The sequence below is a fragment of the Euprymna scolopes genome, chromosome 7, assembly GCF_053919585.1.
Source record: "Euprymna scolopes isolate OS-2025 chromosome 7, ASM5391958v1, whole genome shotgun sequence".
In the NCBI taxonomy this organism is placed as follows: Eukaryota; Metazoa; Mollusca; class Cephalopoda; order Sepiida; family Sepiolidae; genus Euprymna; species Euprymna scolopes.
The window spans coordinates 37,392,257-37,406,038 of NC_136488.1; the positions used below are offsets into that span (position 1 = coordinate 37,392,257).

Sequence of the window (13,782 nt, forward strand, 5' to 3'; positions counted from 1 at the left end):
AAGACACAACCCACTCTGTCTCCACCAATTAAGTGATGACTATCTAAGAGTGCAATCTGTGCTATATGGCCTTAACATAGACATAGATATTATATCAGCTCCTAGATTACTTTCCTTCCTAACAGTAACATGAACACACACAAGTTATACGATAAACATTACTTGTGCAGTTTACAGGCCATACTTTTTTAGATAGGATTTTTAAGTTAAATTCAATTTTTATGATATCATTTTTTTATGGAAATCGCTCCAGACGAGGCATGAAGCTGCTGGATGTAAGGAACAAAAAAAAAATACAACTTCAAGGTTAAAAATTAGTCAACAATAAATGTTATATGGATAGATTCCAATCTGGAAAACAGCAATTATTCCTCCTTTGCCAGAAACATCGATCATAGAATGTTCGAACTAAAGAGCAAAATAAAGAAAGCAAGAGTTACAAAGCTGCTGGAAGTAAACACAAGGTCCACTTTCTACTCTCCATCTTTTGCTTATTAAATTGTTAGCTGAAAGTATAGAATAGTTAACAACTCCTCTCCCCATGTTAAGAATGGCTTTTTAAATAATATTTTTTTATCATAGCATAGTCTGTAAACAGCACAAGTACCTGACAGATAATAGATATGGCCATAAATATTCACACTATCCTGTTCAGTAGGGCTTGTCTGTCTAACTGATAGTTACAAGAAATCCAAGCCCAGTGTTTAACTTTTTTTTTTGGTGGGAGGGTGGGGGGTCTGTCATTTACATATCAAGGCAACTATCCTATTTAAAAGAAATTAAGAACAATCGTGAGGGTCAAAAAAACAAAAAAAAAAATTAAAAATTAAATGAAAATGAACAAATATAGTCAAAGGTTTGTCTAAAAACTGTGATATCTACCATTCACCCATCCATGAAGTATCAGCTATTTCAGCAGAGATAAACTGCTGGTTTGATCTGAGCATTATTCCAAAATTTTATGGAATTGGAATGACTTGATTACAAAACCAGAATTAGTGTGGAATCTCTCAGGGTTGATACAGTTGTGCAGCCGATTATTTGTGGTTTGCCAATAACTCACCAAGGATGAGACATTGGGCATGATCCCAATCAAGAAAGCACTCATCACGTCCTTTGCTGCAAACAGAGTCACATTATATGAGCAGTTTGAGGCACATGGGCTGCGTTTGGGTGAGCTCATGTTCATTTGGCGTATTTGCAGTTGTTGGTTCTTTTCAGAGGGATAACAGGCTATACGATAGCTTCCTGGCTCTGTGATGAGGTCATACAGCTCTCCTCTAGGCTGGATGATGTTACACAAGACCACAAATCTCTACTATTCTATAAAAGGAAATTTGTCTGTGTGTGAGTTTGTTCGAAATTAATGTTTCTGTTTAAAGCATAACTGCACCATAATACTTGATTTTTTTCATGTTAAACTTAAATTCAAGCCATTATCACAGCACAACCAGTAAGACCAGGCATATTAAATCAACAGTAGGTTCTTTGATATGATAGGGGCACGTTTGAAATGAGCGTTTCTGTTTAGAGCATAATGGAAACATGATAGTTGACTTTTGCATTTTAAACTTTAACGCAAGCGATAATATATAAAAAATAATTTTATAAAATCAACAGTAGATTCTCTACAGTGCAATGTAGACTACAATGTATTGTGAACTAAGTCACTGCAAGAGGCATGTGAAGCTTCATCCAGATGCATCGCAATGAGTCCGCAACTAGAGTAGGCAACCAATCAATGGGCGATATCACGGATTTTTTTTTTTTTTTTTTTTTTTTTACACAGTGATAACTACTTATCAAGGCCCGGAAGCCACTCAGGGATAAGGGTTATTGCAAGTACATTACGTTAGTGTGGAGATTTGATGAAGTGTTTAATTAAGGGGGCGGTTCATTAGGAATTTGTTAACATTGGACTTGAAGACATCCAAGTTGTAGTCCGGAGGGAAGCAGGCAGACGGAACAGAGTTCACAGGCGTGCAGTTCTAAGAAAGGAGCTTTGTTCAAAGAATCTACGTTTTGATTTAGGCACAGATAAAGAGTGGGGAAAATTTGTGACAGTGGATTCAGTTAGACGGGTGTTTTTCGTGAAAGATTGGCGAGGGGGGACCAGAGATTGGAGTTCAGACAAGCACCTGCCATGGAAATAACGATAAAACAAGGATAGGCTCGCAACGTCTCTTCTGTGGGAGAGAGGTTGCAGGGTAGAGAAAAGGGCATCCCCCACTAAGCCACAAAGTCTATTTTGTACTCTGTCAAGGCAGGATAGGCTGTTTTTAGCAGCTCCTGCCCAGATATGGCAACAGTATTCCATCCTTGATTTCGATGACAATAAAAATATGGGAGTGTGAAACATTTGTTGATCATCATTCAATCCCGGGCAACGTCAGGCCTCCCTGCTAGTAACTGCTAAAATAAGTAGTAAAGAAAAAGGAAAAATCTGGAATAACATTAGGATACATTACCCTCTCAAGCCTTCTTAGTAAGACAACTACAGGGTGGAACGGTAAAAGTGTCGCCCTAAAAAAACTACACTATAGTTTTATTTTAAAACTTTTATTGAAAAAATCAATTCAGATAACTTGATTATGTGGTAGAGCTGACATCTATTCAATGTAGCCGCCTTCAGCCTCAATCTCCACCTCAATACGAATCCAGAACTAGGAGCATGCCTTTTCCACAAGCGCTAGTAGGAGCTCGGCGAATACTTGGTGGATGACGGCAATCAGGATGGTTTTGGTGTTGTAGGAGGTCATGTTGGTGATGTTCTTGATGTATGACCAAATGAAGTAGTCTAGAGGAGGGAGGAGGGGGTAGTGAGAGAAGGGTCCACAGTCATAGCACTCCTGAAGCCAAGCCTGGGCTTCTTTGGACTTGTAGGCCATCGCTGAGTCCTGCAGCCACACGCAGGGTCTGCCAGCGGCCACCTGATTGCCCCAGTGGATCACGACACTCTTCAGCACATCCAGGTACATTTTGGTACATTTTGGTGTTGACTTTCAAGCCAACTTTGAAAATGTGAGGTGGCATGAATGTAGCTCTCACTTGACACCACACCAAAGATTATAACCATGGCCAGAAACTTTGTTTACATCACCCTGGGCGCATCCCTGTTATTCATGGCAATCAAGCGATGCATTTTGAGGGTTCTGGCAATATTCTTGTTGTCATAATTTAGATCGGTAGAGAGCATGAGTGGCGCATCTCCAATCTCGCTCATTGAACATTGTGTCACTTTCAAACATGACAGAAGCCTACTATCGCTCTTGGGATTTGTACACAACTGGCCAACTAATAGAAGATTTGCAACAAAAAAAAAGAGAACTGGTTTTCATCAAATGGAAATGGAATCATGTCATCTTTTCTAGGGTGACAATTTTATCGTTCCACCCTGTAGCATAGGAAAACACAAATATAAAACTATGGTAGACTAGACACTTACATTTTGATAGGGTAACTAGTCTAGAAAAAGGAAAATTCTGAAATGATATTTGGATACAAATAACACCAGGGAAGACTAGACTCACAAGCTTTAGTAAGATAACAAGTCTAGGATAAGCAGTCATACATAAAAATTTATTTTCTCATATGACAGAGAAATGTCCCTGCTCGATTAAACCTAGAACCTCATCTTCCTACGTAGACCCCTACTACCAGGTCTCCTTCTCCAACATCAGGGGTCTACGTTCCAACCTTCCAGAGGTTGAAACCCAATTACAGGAGACGAAACTGGACATATTATTTCTAAGTGAAACTGGAATAGGGCCGACCACTTCCCTAGATGAGTTCATAATTAACGGATACTCTAATTTAACAGCTAAATCTGACACCCAAGATCGCCATGGGCATGGAATATGTGCCTACATTAAGGATGGCTTCCCGTGTGGCAGGGATATCTCTAGAGAAGATCCTAATTTACCCTATACGTGCTTCAGGGTTGCACTTGCTAACACCACTGCATTCATATTTGCCCTCTATAGGCCCCACAACAGCGGAGTTACTATCTTTAAGAGCATATCTGAGAAAATAGACCACATACTGTCTTCACATCCCTCGGCTAACATCCACATCTGTGGTGACTTCAACGCCCATAACGTGGAATGGCTGACCCATTCAAATAAGACAGATCATAAGGGGAGGTTTTGTCATGATTTTGCCATTGCTTATGACCTCACTCAGATTGTTCGCGAACCCACCTGTGTGCCCGGTACACCCGGTCAATATGTAAGCCTCGTAGACCTTTTTCTCTCAACTTCCCCTGAGCTATGTTCATGTTCCATTCATTCTCCTCTAGGATCCTCCGACCACTCCGTCGTATCAGTTAAGATAAAAACGAAATGTAATAAATCCCCAGACGTACCCCTCCACCGTACTGTATACCGATACTCTATGGCTGACTGGGATAGCTTCCGTACATTCATATCTGATTTACCTCTGCACTCCATGTTTAAAAAGGAAGTGTCCTCTATAGTATCAGATCTAACCGAATGGTTAATTGTAGGCATAGACCAATTCATACCATCTAAAAAATTCCAACAAAAACCTAACAGCCAGCCATGGTTCTCCCCAGAATGTGCTGCGGCTATCGCGCACAGAAATCACTTTTTCCATAGCTACCAACGTAATAGATACACTGAGACTAAAGCTGCTTTCAGGTCTGCCAGCAACCACTGTAAAAGAGTAATAAAAAATGCAAGAGAGCTATATGCCCAGTCTGTTAAATCCAAGGTAGCTGATCAGCGGCTTGGTTCCCACCAGTTTTGGTAAATAACAAATAGGATCCTGAACAGAAGTGTGCGTTCTATCCCAACCATTATCAATGGACCAGAGGTCATCTCGTCAGCGTCAGACAAGGCCAAACTATTTTCCAAGAACTTTGCAGCTAATTCTACCCTATGCGACGAAGGCCATCAACTCCCCATATTTCCTCCTATAACACAGAACAAGCTAGGTAACATACAAATATCCGTGCATGAGGTCGCCAAGCTAATAAAGAACCTAGATTCCAGTAAAGCAACTGGCCCTGATGGCATCCCAATTATAGTGTTAAAAAAGCTTCAACCAGAACTTGCTCCCATACTTACGAAACTATTTAAGCGCTGCCTTAAGGAAAAGTGCTTTCCGACTCCCTGGAAGACCTCATCAGTTTGCCCTGTATTTAAGAATTCAGGTGATAAGTCATCTCCCTCTCAGTACAGACCTATAAGTCTCCTGTGTGTTATGAGTAAGTTGCTGGAATCCATATTAAATAGAGAAATAGTCAACCACCTCAGCAGGAATAACTTTCTTAGTGACACACAATATGGTTTCCACTCTGCAAGATCTACCGCAGATGTGCTGACGGTTATATCCCACAGGATTAGTGAATCTCTTGACAAAGGCTTCCTTTCTAGGGCAATTGCTCTTGACATATCAAAGGCCTTCAACAAGGTATGGCATAAGGGTCTACTTCACAAGATTTCCAGCTATGGTATAACTGGAAATGTTTTCTCAATCATTAAATCATTTCTCTCCGATAGGCTCATAAGAGTAGTGGTCGATGGACAAAAATCAGAGGCCTGCAATATAAATGCTGGAGTCCCTCAAGGGTCAATCCTGGGCCCAACTCTCTTCCTGATCTACATCAATGACCTCCCTAAACACATACTTAAATCATTCGTTGACGTCTATGCTGATGACACGACCATCTACGGCGACACATCAAAGGCTGTAAATGACAAAGTTGTCTCTGATTCTCTCTCCTCTGATCTCGAGCGCGTGGTTCAGTAGGGGAAGATGTGGCTGGTTACCTTTAATGCATCCAAAACCAAACTCCTATCCTTACATCATCAACGCTCTGATCCCTAGCTGGCATCAATTGTGATGGATGGCTCTCGTCTGGGTGAGGCCCCGTGTTTTGACAAGCTTCTGGGTTTGACCTTTACTCCTGATCTGAAATGGAACACGTACATCAAGTCTGTTACCAAGGTCGCTGGAAAGATGGTGGGATCCTTCTATCGCTCCAGAAGATATCTCACTACTGATGCAATTCTCTATCTATATAAAAGCCAAGTACATCCAAGGATGGAATACTGCTGTCATATCTGAGCAGGAGCTGCTAAAAACAGCCTATTCTGCCTTGACAGAGTACAAAATAGACTTCGTGGCTTAGTGGGGGATGCCCTTTTCTTTTCCCTGCAACCTCTCTCTCACAGAAGAGACGTTGCGAGCCTATCTTTGTTTTATCTTTATTTCCATGGCAGGTGCTTGTCTGAACTCCAATCTCTGGTCCCCCCCTCGCCAATCTTTCACGAAAAACACCCGTCTAACTGAATCCACTGTCAAAAATTTTCCCCACTCTTTATCTGTGCCTAAATCAAAACGTAGATTCTTTGAACAAAGCTCCTTTCTTAGAACTGCACGCCTGTGGAACTCTGTTCCGTCTGCCTGCTTCCCATCTGACTACAACCTGGATGTCTTCAAGTCCAACGTAAACAAATTCCTAATGAACCGCCCCCTTAATTAGACACTTCATCAAATCTCCACACTAACGTACTGTACTTGCAATAACCCTTATCCCTGAGTGGCTTCCGGGCCTTGATAAGTGGTGATCACTGTGTAAAAAAAAAAAAAAAAAGGTGATTTGGTTACAGACCGACTAATCAGCTTGAAAGGTAGAGTGATAGCATCTGTCCCTAAAAATCTACTTCAGGCCCCTTGAAAATAATGATCAGTTAGCAAAGAGAATCCTGAAAGCAAAAGAAAAGATGTCCCCTTTCTATTTACTGCCCCTGTTTATGGGACACTCAAGCATTGACTATCTTCGTCTGAAGATAACTGCTGACAGACTTTTGACAGCTTAAAGAACTTTCTACTCTTTATTTTCTTCATTTGGACACTGTCCAATTTTCTTCTTAAATGGAAGAAAATTGGACAGTGTTTCGTTGTTGTTATAAAAAAGGTTTTGTTTTCATTTTGTGAAATAGTTTTGATTACACCCTATAAATACATGGGAATTCATTTCATTTCTATAACGCTAGAGTTGACTGAATTTTCAAGTTATTGTATCGCAACTATCATCGAAGAGAAAACGCTTGGCTGTGACATACCCCCCCTAAAAAACACACAAAAAAAATAAAAACAAAACAAAAACAAAATACTAATGATAAAAAAAAAAACTTGCTCTTACAAGTCACAGATTGAAAGGATTATCAAAAATATTTTCGATTTAAAATGTTTTGTTTTTTTAACTCTTCCAGCTGTGTTCGAAAACAAAAGCATAAATTGATCATAAAATACATTGTGAAACTTTGAATAAATAATCATAAATGAATCTGATTGTGTTAACATGAAATTCTGTTTCTCTCGTATTAGTTTAATATTTGATTATGAAATCATTACCAATGTCACCATATTATACATTTTCTGTTAACAATTAATCTTGAATCCTGAGAATGACTTTTTTTTCTTTTTTTTAAATTTTCAATGAATTGTAAATTGTAAAGTTCTCAGAAATATACTCATGCTAACGTTTAATTGGAAAAATAAGCAAATATTGCATGCAAAAATGTGAGGAGAAAAGCACAGGAAAAATGCTAAAATTATCTTTCCATACTCCTAAATCTATTATTCAACTCAATAACACAATATACATTGCCTTAACTAAATATGGCTTTAGGACAATCTAATCCACTTTCAGCATTAAGAAACTACACAAGTATAATCTGAAAAAGGTTATATCATCCGAAGGTTATATCAGGTCTGGTGCTATTAACCGAGGTTAATCCCAGTACATGAGTTCCTGTTAGACCTTTCCGATCACAGAATGCCAAAAAAAAAAAAAAAAAAAAAAAAAAAATGTTCAAGGGTTATTCTAGTCACCGAGAACAACTTTCACAACACGTCAGTTTGGTTTACATAGGGACAGAGTTTGACGAGAGATTCTGATTATTTTGTTTCAACGAGAAAAGTCCGCCAATCTAGGGAGACCAGTGCAGCCCACATCATGTTGTGATTGTTGTTGTTGATCTGCGGGTCACAGCCCTCGCTCTGGCATTGAGGTAGGCACTCCTCTTTTGATAGATGGTTCCTGAAAAATAACTCAAGTTGACCGTCCATTCTTAAATCGTTGGTTTTCTTTTTTATAAAAATTATATTAACAGAAACCATATAACTGCAAAGTTCTAATATAATACCACTGAACAAAGATAAAGGTATAGGCAGTTGAAATTAAATCAGTTCAAAGTCAACAGTTCAACACGTGTCATATCATCTGACCGACAGCAATCTCACCCAAAGAAACAGTCACCCATAATCCCGAATTCAATTTTCGTATATTGTAAATTTCGATAGGTGGAATACTTATAGCCACAATTATGTGAATCTGACTTTCTTTCCTTTTTTTTTCTTCCTATATTGTCACCAGCAGTTTGCAGAGGTGGGGATGGGGCAGGAGCCTTTGTAACAGTGATGTTTGTTAAGTGAGAGTATAAGCAGTGAGCGTTTTCACAAACACAAATCTATTTTAGTTTGTGCAAAATATGATATGTGACGAAAATATTATTCAGCTTGTGTGTGTGTGTGCATGAGAGAGAGAGAGAGAGAGAGAGAGAGAGAGAGAGAGAGAGAGATTGTCAGCAGTATTTCAAGTCGGCATATTTTCCCAGTGGTCAAGGGCTGTTTGTTCAATTCTCCTCAATTCTGCTGCTCAAGTCTCTAAAAGTCGCTTATGCATGAGCTTATATATTCAAGGGATGGGTGGGGAAGGAAACTCTTCCAGCCCAAACTATCCAATCAGGGGTCGTTATGACATCTTCCCTTCTCTTCTGATTGGCTCCATGCATAATTGTATATTGGAAGTAAATTTCCATTGAATTTGTTCCCACACCAACCATCTTTGAAAGTTGACCTCAAGGTCATATACTGCTCCCCAAACTTAATGAAAACACTTTTCATACTATTCTCTTGAAATCAATTATTTTCTTTGCAAAACAATATTATCATATAATATTATTATCAATCCCAAATCCGCTAACCGAAGCTACTTTTCCTAAGTCTGGTTGCCTCATCGACCAAATATATGGAATTAGCAAGACAATTGAGTGTTGCCTGGGATTGTTCACATAATAAAAGTTCTAATTTAACTCTATGGAGGTTACCATAAATTTTAACGACGTTTGAAAAAGAGTCACCATTTCGGTCGGTCCCCTTTTTGGGGCACCTCTGACCTTAGAGAGAGAACAAGAGTGCTGTAAAAGAACGGTTGTGGAAAGGAAAATATTGGTTATAATTAAGTGCGCCGAGACTTTAGGATTGATGATGTTTTATAAAGGTTTCCAAGATATAGGGTACAAAGAGGATGGTACATTTCTTTGATAAAAGTCTTTACCCATGGAAACTGGTCCGTCACGTGTTGATGCTTCTATCGTTTCCGCATGTCTGAGACAGATTTCTTCTTTGTATCTCCCTTCAGGACAGTCCTCTATTCCAATTGGCTGAAACCTCTGGTGACGTTGAGAGAAGAAAGGAAGGGAAAAGAGAGTAGGGAGAAAGAGAGAAATAAGGGAAGCATAGAGTAGCAGCATCATAGTAGTAGTTCACTACAACTCTATTATAATCGTTATAAATGTAAAATTCGATCACATAGCAAGGCTGCTGCAAAGTAGGTGGGCTCCCTCTACTGTGCTAGAAAAACACTCACACCTGACAATAACTTGTGTCTCTACAAAGCCACCATTTACCCATGCATAAAGTATCGCTGCCAAATCTGGGCTAGTGCATTTAACACTTCTCTCTCTCTCTCTCTCTTTCTCTCTCTCTCTCTCTTAGTCCCAAAAATAAAGAGTCTCCAACCTAATAGGTCCTACACTATAAACCAAGCTCCAACTCCTGCTCCATTGCTGCAATGTTGCATCCCTGTGTCTGTTTTACATGTAATTTAATAGCACTTGTGCCTCCTCAATGTAAATACCCTTGACTAATCAAACAAGCAGCAAAATCCTACCTCTATAAAGAGAATTATATTTTATTTTCTGTGAATAAACCTCCGTTTGTTTTGCATGTAAGTCTTCTTCTTTTTATTTTTATTTATTTGTGGAGGAAGTTAGTTCCTAAAAAGGCCTGACGACCCCCCAACTTGTGGTTGTCAGGCCTTTTTAGGAACTAACTTCCTCCACAAATAAATAAAAATAAAAAGAAGACTTACATGCAAAACAAACGGAGGTTTATTCACAGAAAACAACCATTAACAAATGAAGTATAATTCTCTTTATAATGAGTTCAGAAGTCCTTTTTAAGTGTTCGTATAAAAAAAGGATAATGTTTTTTTTGTTGAACTGTTCATATGTTAAAACATGGTAAGAGAGGCAATAGGTAATGTTTGCCTGTGAAATTGTATGAAGCGCGCGGAGCGGTGAAAATGGAAGAGTGATAGTAACACGCGTGGAACGTCCGAATAAAAATGCAGTTGAGAGAGAGATTTGATGTTTATGTGTGGTTAAATACTATTTGGACCGGCTCCCAGCGAGCTTAAAAAGAAAAGTTTAAAAAAATGTCCTTGGAGAAATCCCATTGGACGGAAACATCACGCGGGGTGCTCTGTACTACGTCTGTTCGTTTTGAGTCGATTTAATATATAAGGCCACGCCAGAATTTGCGTGAGAGTTATTTTTTATTTTTCACGCGCCAACATAATCATAATCATACTGCGCGCCTAAATTGTATTTATTTTTATAACAATTTTTAATCCGAATATTAACCGTGTCAACTGGCATAAGACTCAGCAATTCCAGAACAAAAGGATCTACAAACATAATAGGGTTGTTAAGTGTTGCAATATGAAAAAAATGTTCTTATTTATATATGCTGCATTTTAATCAATTAAATTTTGCTATGGACACAATAATCACATATGAACATAAAATAAAGAAAAATCTGTATGATGTACATACCCGTGACGGCAAGAAAATATCATACACTAAAAATCACGTAATTTGATAAAGTAGTTTTATTTTTATAAAGAAAAAAAATAATTTTTAAGCAAATTTGAGTCTTTCTGATGCTCTCTCCTCATCTTAAGAGTGGCTTTCTAAAATCTCGATTTAGAGTTATCTCCCTTGTTCCTTCAGTCAGTTTTCAAAATGGCATCACAAGATCGTCGCTCGTAGTTTAGCCATAACATTTTATTTTGTTATTTAAAAATGAAGCTACTTGATTAGTTTACGTGATTTTTGGTTAACAATATTTTCTTTTAGTCACCAATAAATACATCATACAGATTTTATTTATTTTTTATGAGGATGGAATTCTGGACAAGCATCAAGTTATTTGTTGGAACTTATTTTCACCATTTTCTACATTGTTAAGTATACTGCTCAATTGCCCATTTGTGCTCTAATTTTTTTTTTAGTGTTCCTGTTTACTTACCTCCCCACGAGGGCAGAGTTAGATACAGGGTCGGTTTTTAATGTGGAAAAAAAATCCAGCTCCACAAAAAGGGGCACGTTGGATAGGAACAAAAATAAAAATTGTCTCAGTCATGAAGGACACCTTCTCCACTGACCGAGAACAGAAAAGGTAAAGTGCAGCAGCACTGCAGCAGCATCAGAACAGATACTACACTTTGTTGTCCAAAAATTTTTTTTTAGTGTTGGGAAAAGAATGAATTTCATCCTATCTAGAGTAAAAACAAACAGCAGTTGATTTTACTTAATAACCGTATACTATATAATGAATCGTTTATAATGGATAGTACATTTGAGTATTAAGTAACTCGAATAGTGTTGATTTGGTGTAAAACATAAAAATCAATGTCTAAAACAAACAAAACCTACTTAACTTCCATTATTAAAAAAAAAAAAAAAAAAAAAAAAGAAGAAAAAAATTCACCTTTGCTGGGAAGAGTAGTTTCCCTTTACCTCTGCCTGGAACGGCCCCGATGGCGTCGTATCATGGCGCAGAGTTCTAAACGCGATGACGTCCGAGTATGTCGAGTCTTGATACGGCCTGACGATGATAAACTCTCCCCGGGAAGATATTGGACGAGGTTCGTTTAAAGATGTAGATTTTTCCTCGTTTAATTTTGGGATGACGTCTACCATTTTAAATGTGTTGTAAACGTTTTATTTTCAGTATAACAAACGTGTGTCTCTGATGTTCGTTTTTTTTTTCTTGAATAACTCCAATCAATTTCATTACCCTTCTGATTTTTGTTTTCTTCATTAATTGAAGATTTTTTTTTTTTTAGCTAAATTTGATTTATTTTTATTAAATTGATATTTATTAATATTTATAATTATTATATATATAATATAAGTGATTGTGTATTGAATTTGTTTTTAATTTATCGCCAGCCGTTGTCAAACAATAATTTTGTTTTGTTTTTCCTTAACACAAGAAATTTTCTTAATAAAAACAGGATTTCTCCCCAATTTTCCCTTATTCATTTATTCATCATTTTTAAAATTATCCATCTTCTATTATTTTAATATTTTAGAGAAAAATGGAACTATTGTCCAGGTCAATCAAAAACATTTTTGTCAACAAATAATTTTAATTTTTTAAAAATATATATTGAGTAAAAAGAGTTTTTTTTTTTTTTTAATTTTACTTTAATATAAGTAAACCTGATTTTTAATCGAATATATATAAAGAAGTATATATCTATATATTTTTTTATTTTAAAATTCACGTTTTATTAAAATTTCCATCACTTTATTTTTGTTAGGAAACGTGTTTGGTCACGTGACAACTCGTAAGTTGTACTTGTGGAAAGCTGAAGCAAAATAAATTGGCCTGAAAAAAATATTTTTAATCAAAAACATTTTGTGTGAATAGCCTTTCTTAAATAAGACCATATTGCGCGTATATTAATTTTCAAATAAAACATCAAAAAGTGAAACTCAATTTTCTTAAAGAAAAATAAATTTAAAAAAAAAAAATCGTAATCTAGAATCAGTTCTTTACGCCAGAACATTGTCGGAAATCGCTGTTTTCGTTTGTGCACAAAATAAATCATAAATACTTGACTATAACTTCAAACTGCGATTTACCCCCCCCCCTCCCCTGATGTTTTATTCCAAATCACTTGAGTTTCGGAGATCACGATGTAAACAGATGTCGGTCCATTATTATTATTATTATTATTATTATTATTATTATTATTGTTTATCATTTAAAATAGTGGATGTGGATGTTTATTTAGAATTAAACCTATGAATAAATAAATTTCAGAAAAATTAGTTATGATATACGTACCAGTGGAGTCACGAAACGAAGATGTAATATTCCAAAAATCACATAAATTGATAGTTTTTTTTCATATGTATATAAGACAACCATTTTTAAATAATTTTAATCATTATTGTAAAATCGTTAGCATTACAAGGCTGATCTCGCAAGTTTGAATTATTGTGGAGTTATCTGCCCTTGTTTTTTTATTATTTAAATGGTCACTTGAGACCGTCTCTTACTCTGAAAATTTGATTTTCTTTATAAAACTACTTAATTTACGTAATTTGTTTTGGGGGGTGAAAGGACATATGTCTTCATTTCGTGACGGGTACAAATAATTTTTGCAATTTAGTTTTTTTTTTTAGATGGGTTTAATTTTAAATAAGCACCTTGGATATCATGACTCTTTCAGAATGTTTTTGAAGCCTTTAAACTTACGAATATAAAGTGGGGGGGGGCGAACACATTTAAGTTAAATGATTTAACTGTACTTGTGTTTCTAAAGGAACATGCCTAATTTCCCAAGCGTCGTTTCTTATCGTTTCAAAGAAATCTTAAGTTTGTTAAATT

At 36.9% G+C, this 13,782-nt stretch overlaps 1 protein-coding gene across 1 annotated transcript in view; it reads left to right on the plus strand.

Annotated features, from left to right (window-relative positions):
• Window positions 1–11,866: 11,866 nt before the first annotated feature.
• LOC145279684 (voltage-gated purine nucleotide uniporter SLC17A9-like) overlaps window positions 11,867–13,782 on the plus strand; it is a 105,289-nt gene continuing 103,373 nt past the window's right edge. The window contains exon 1 of the mRNA XM_080130958.1: window positions 11,867–12,025. Coding sequence (XP_079987084.1) covers window positions 11,931–12,025 — 95 coding nt within the window. The 5' untranslated portion in view covers window positions 11,867–11,930. The remainder of the gene's footprint in view (window positions 12,026–13,782) is intronic.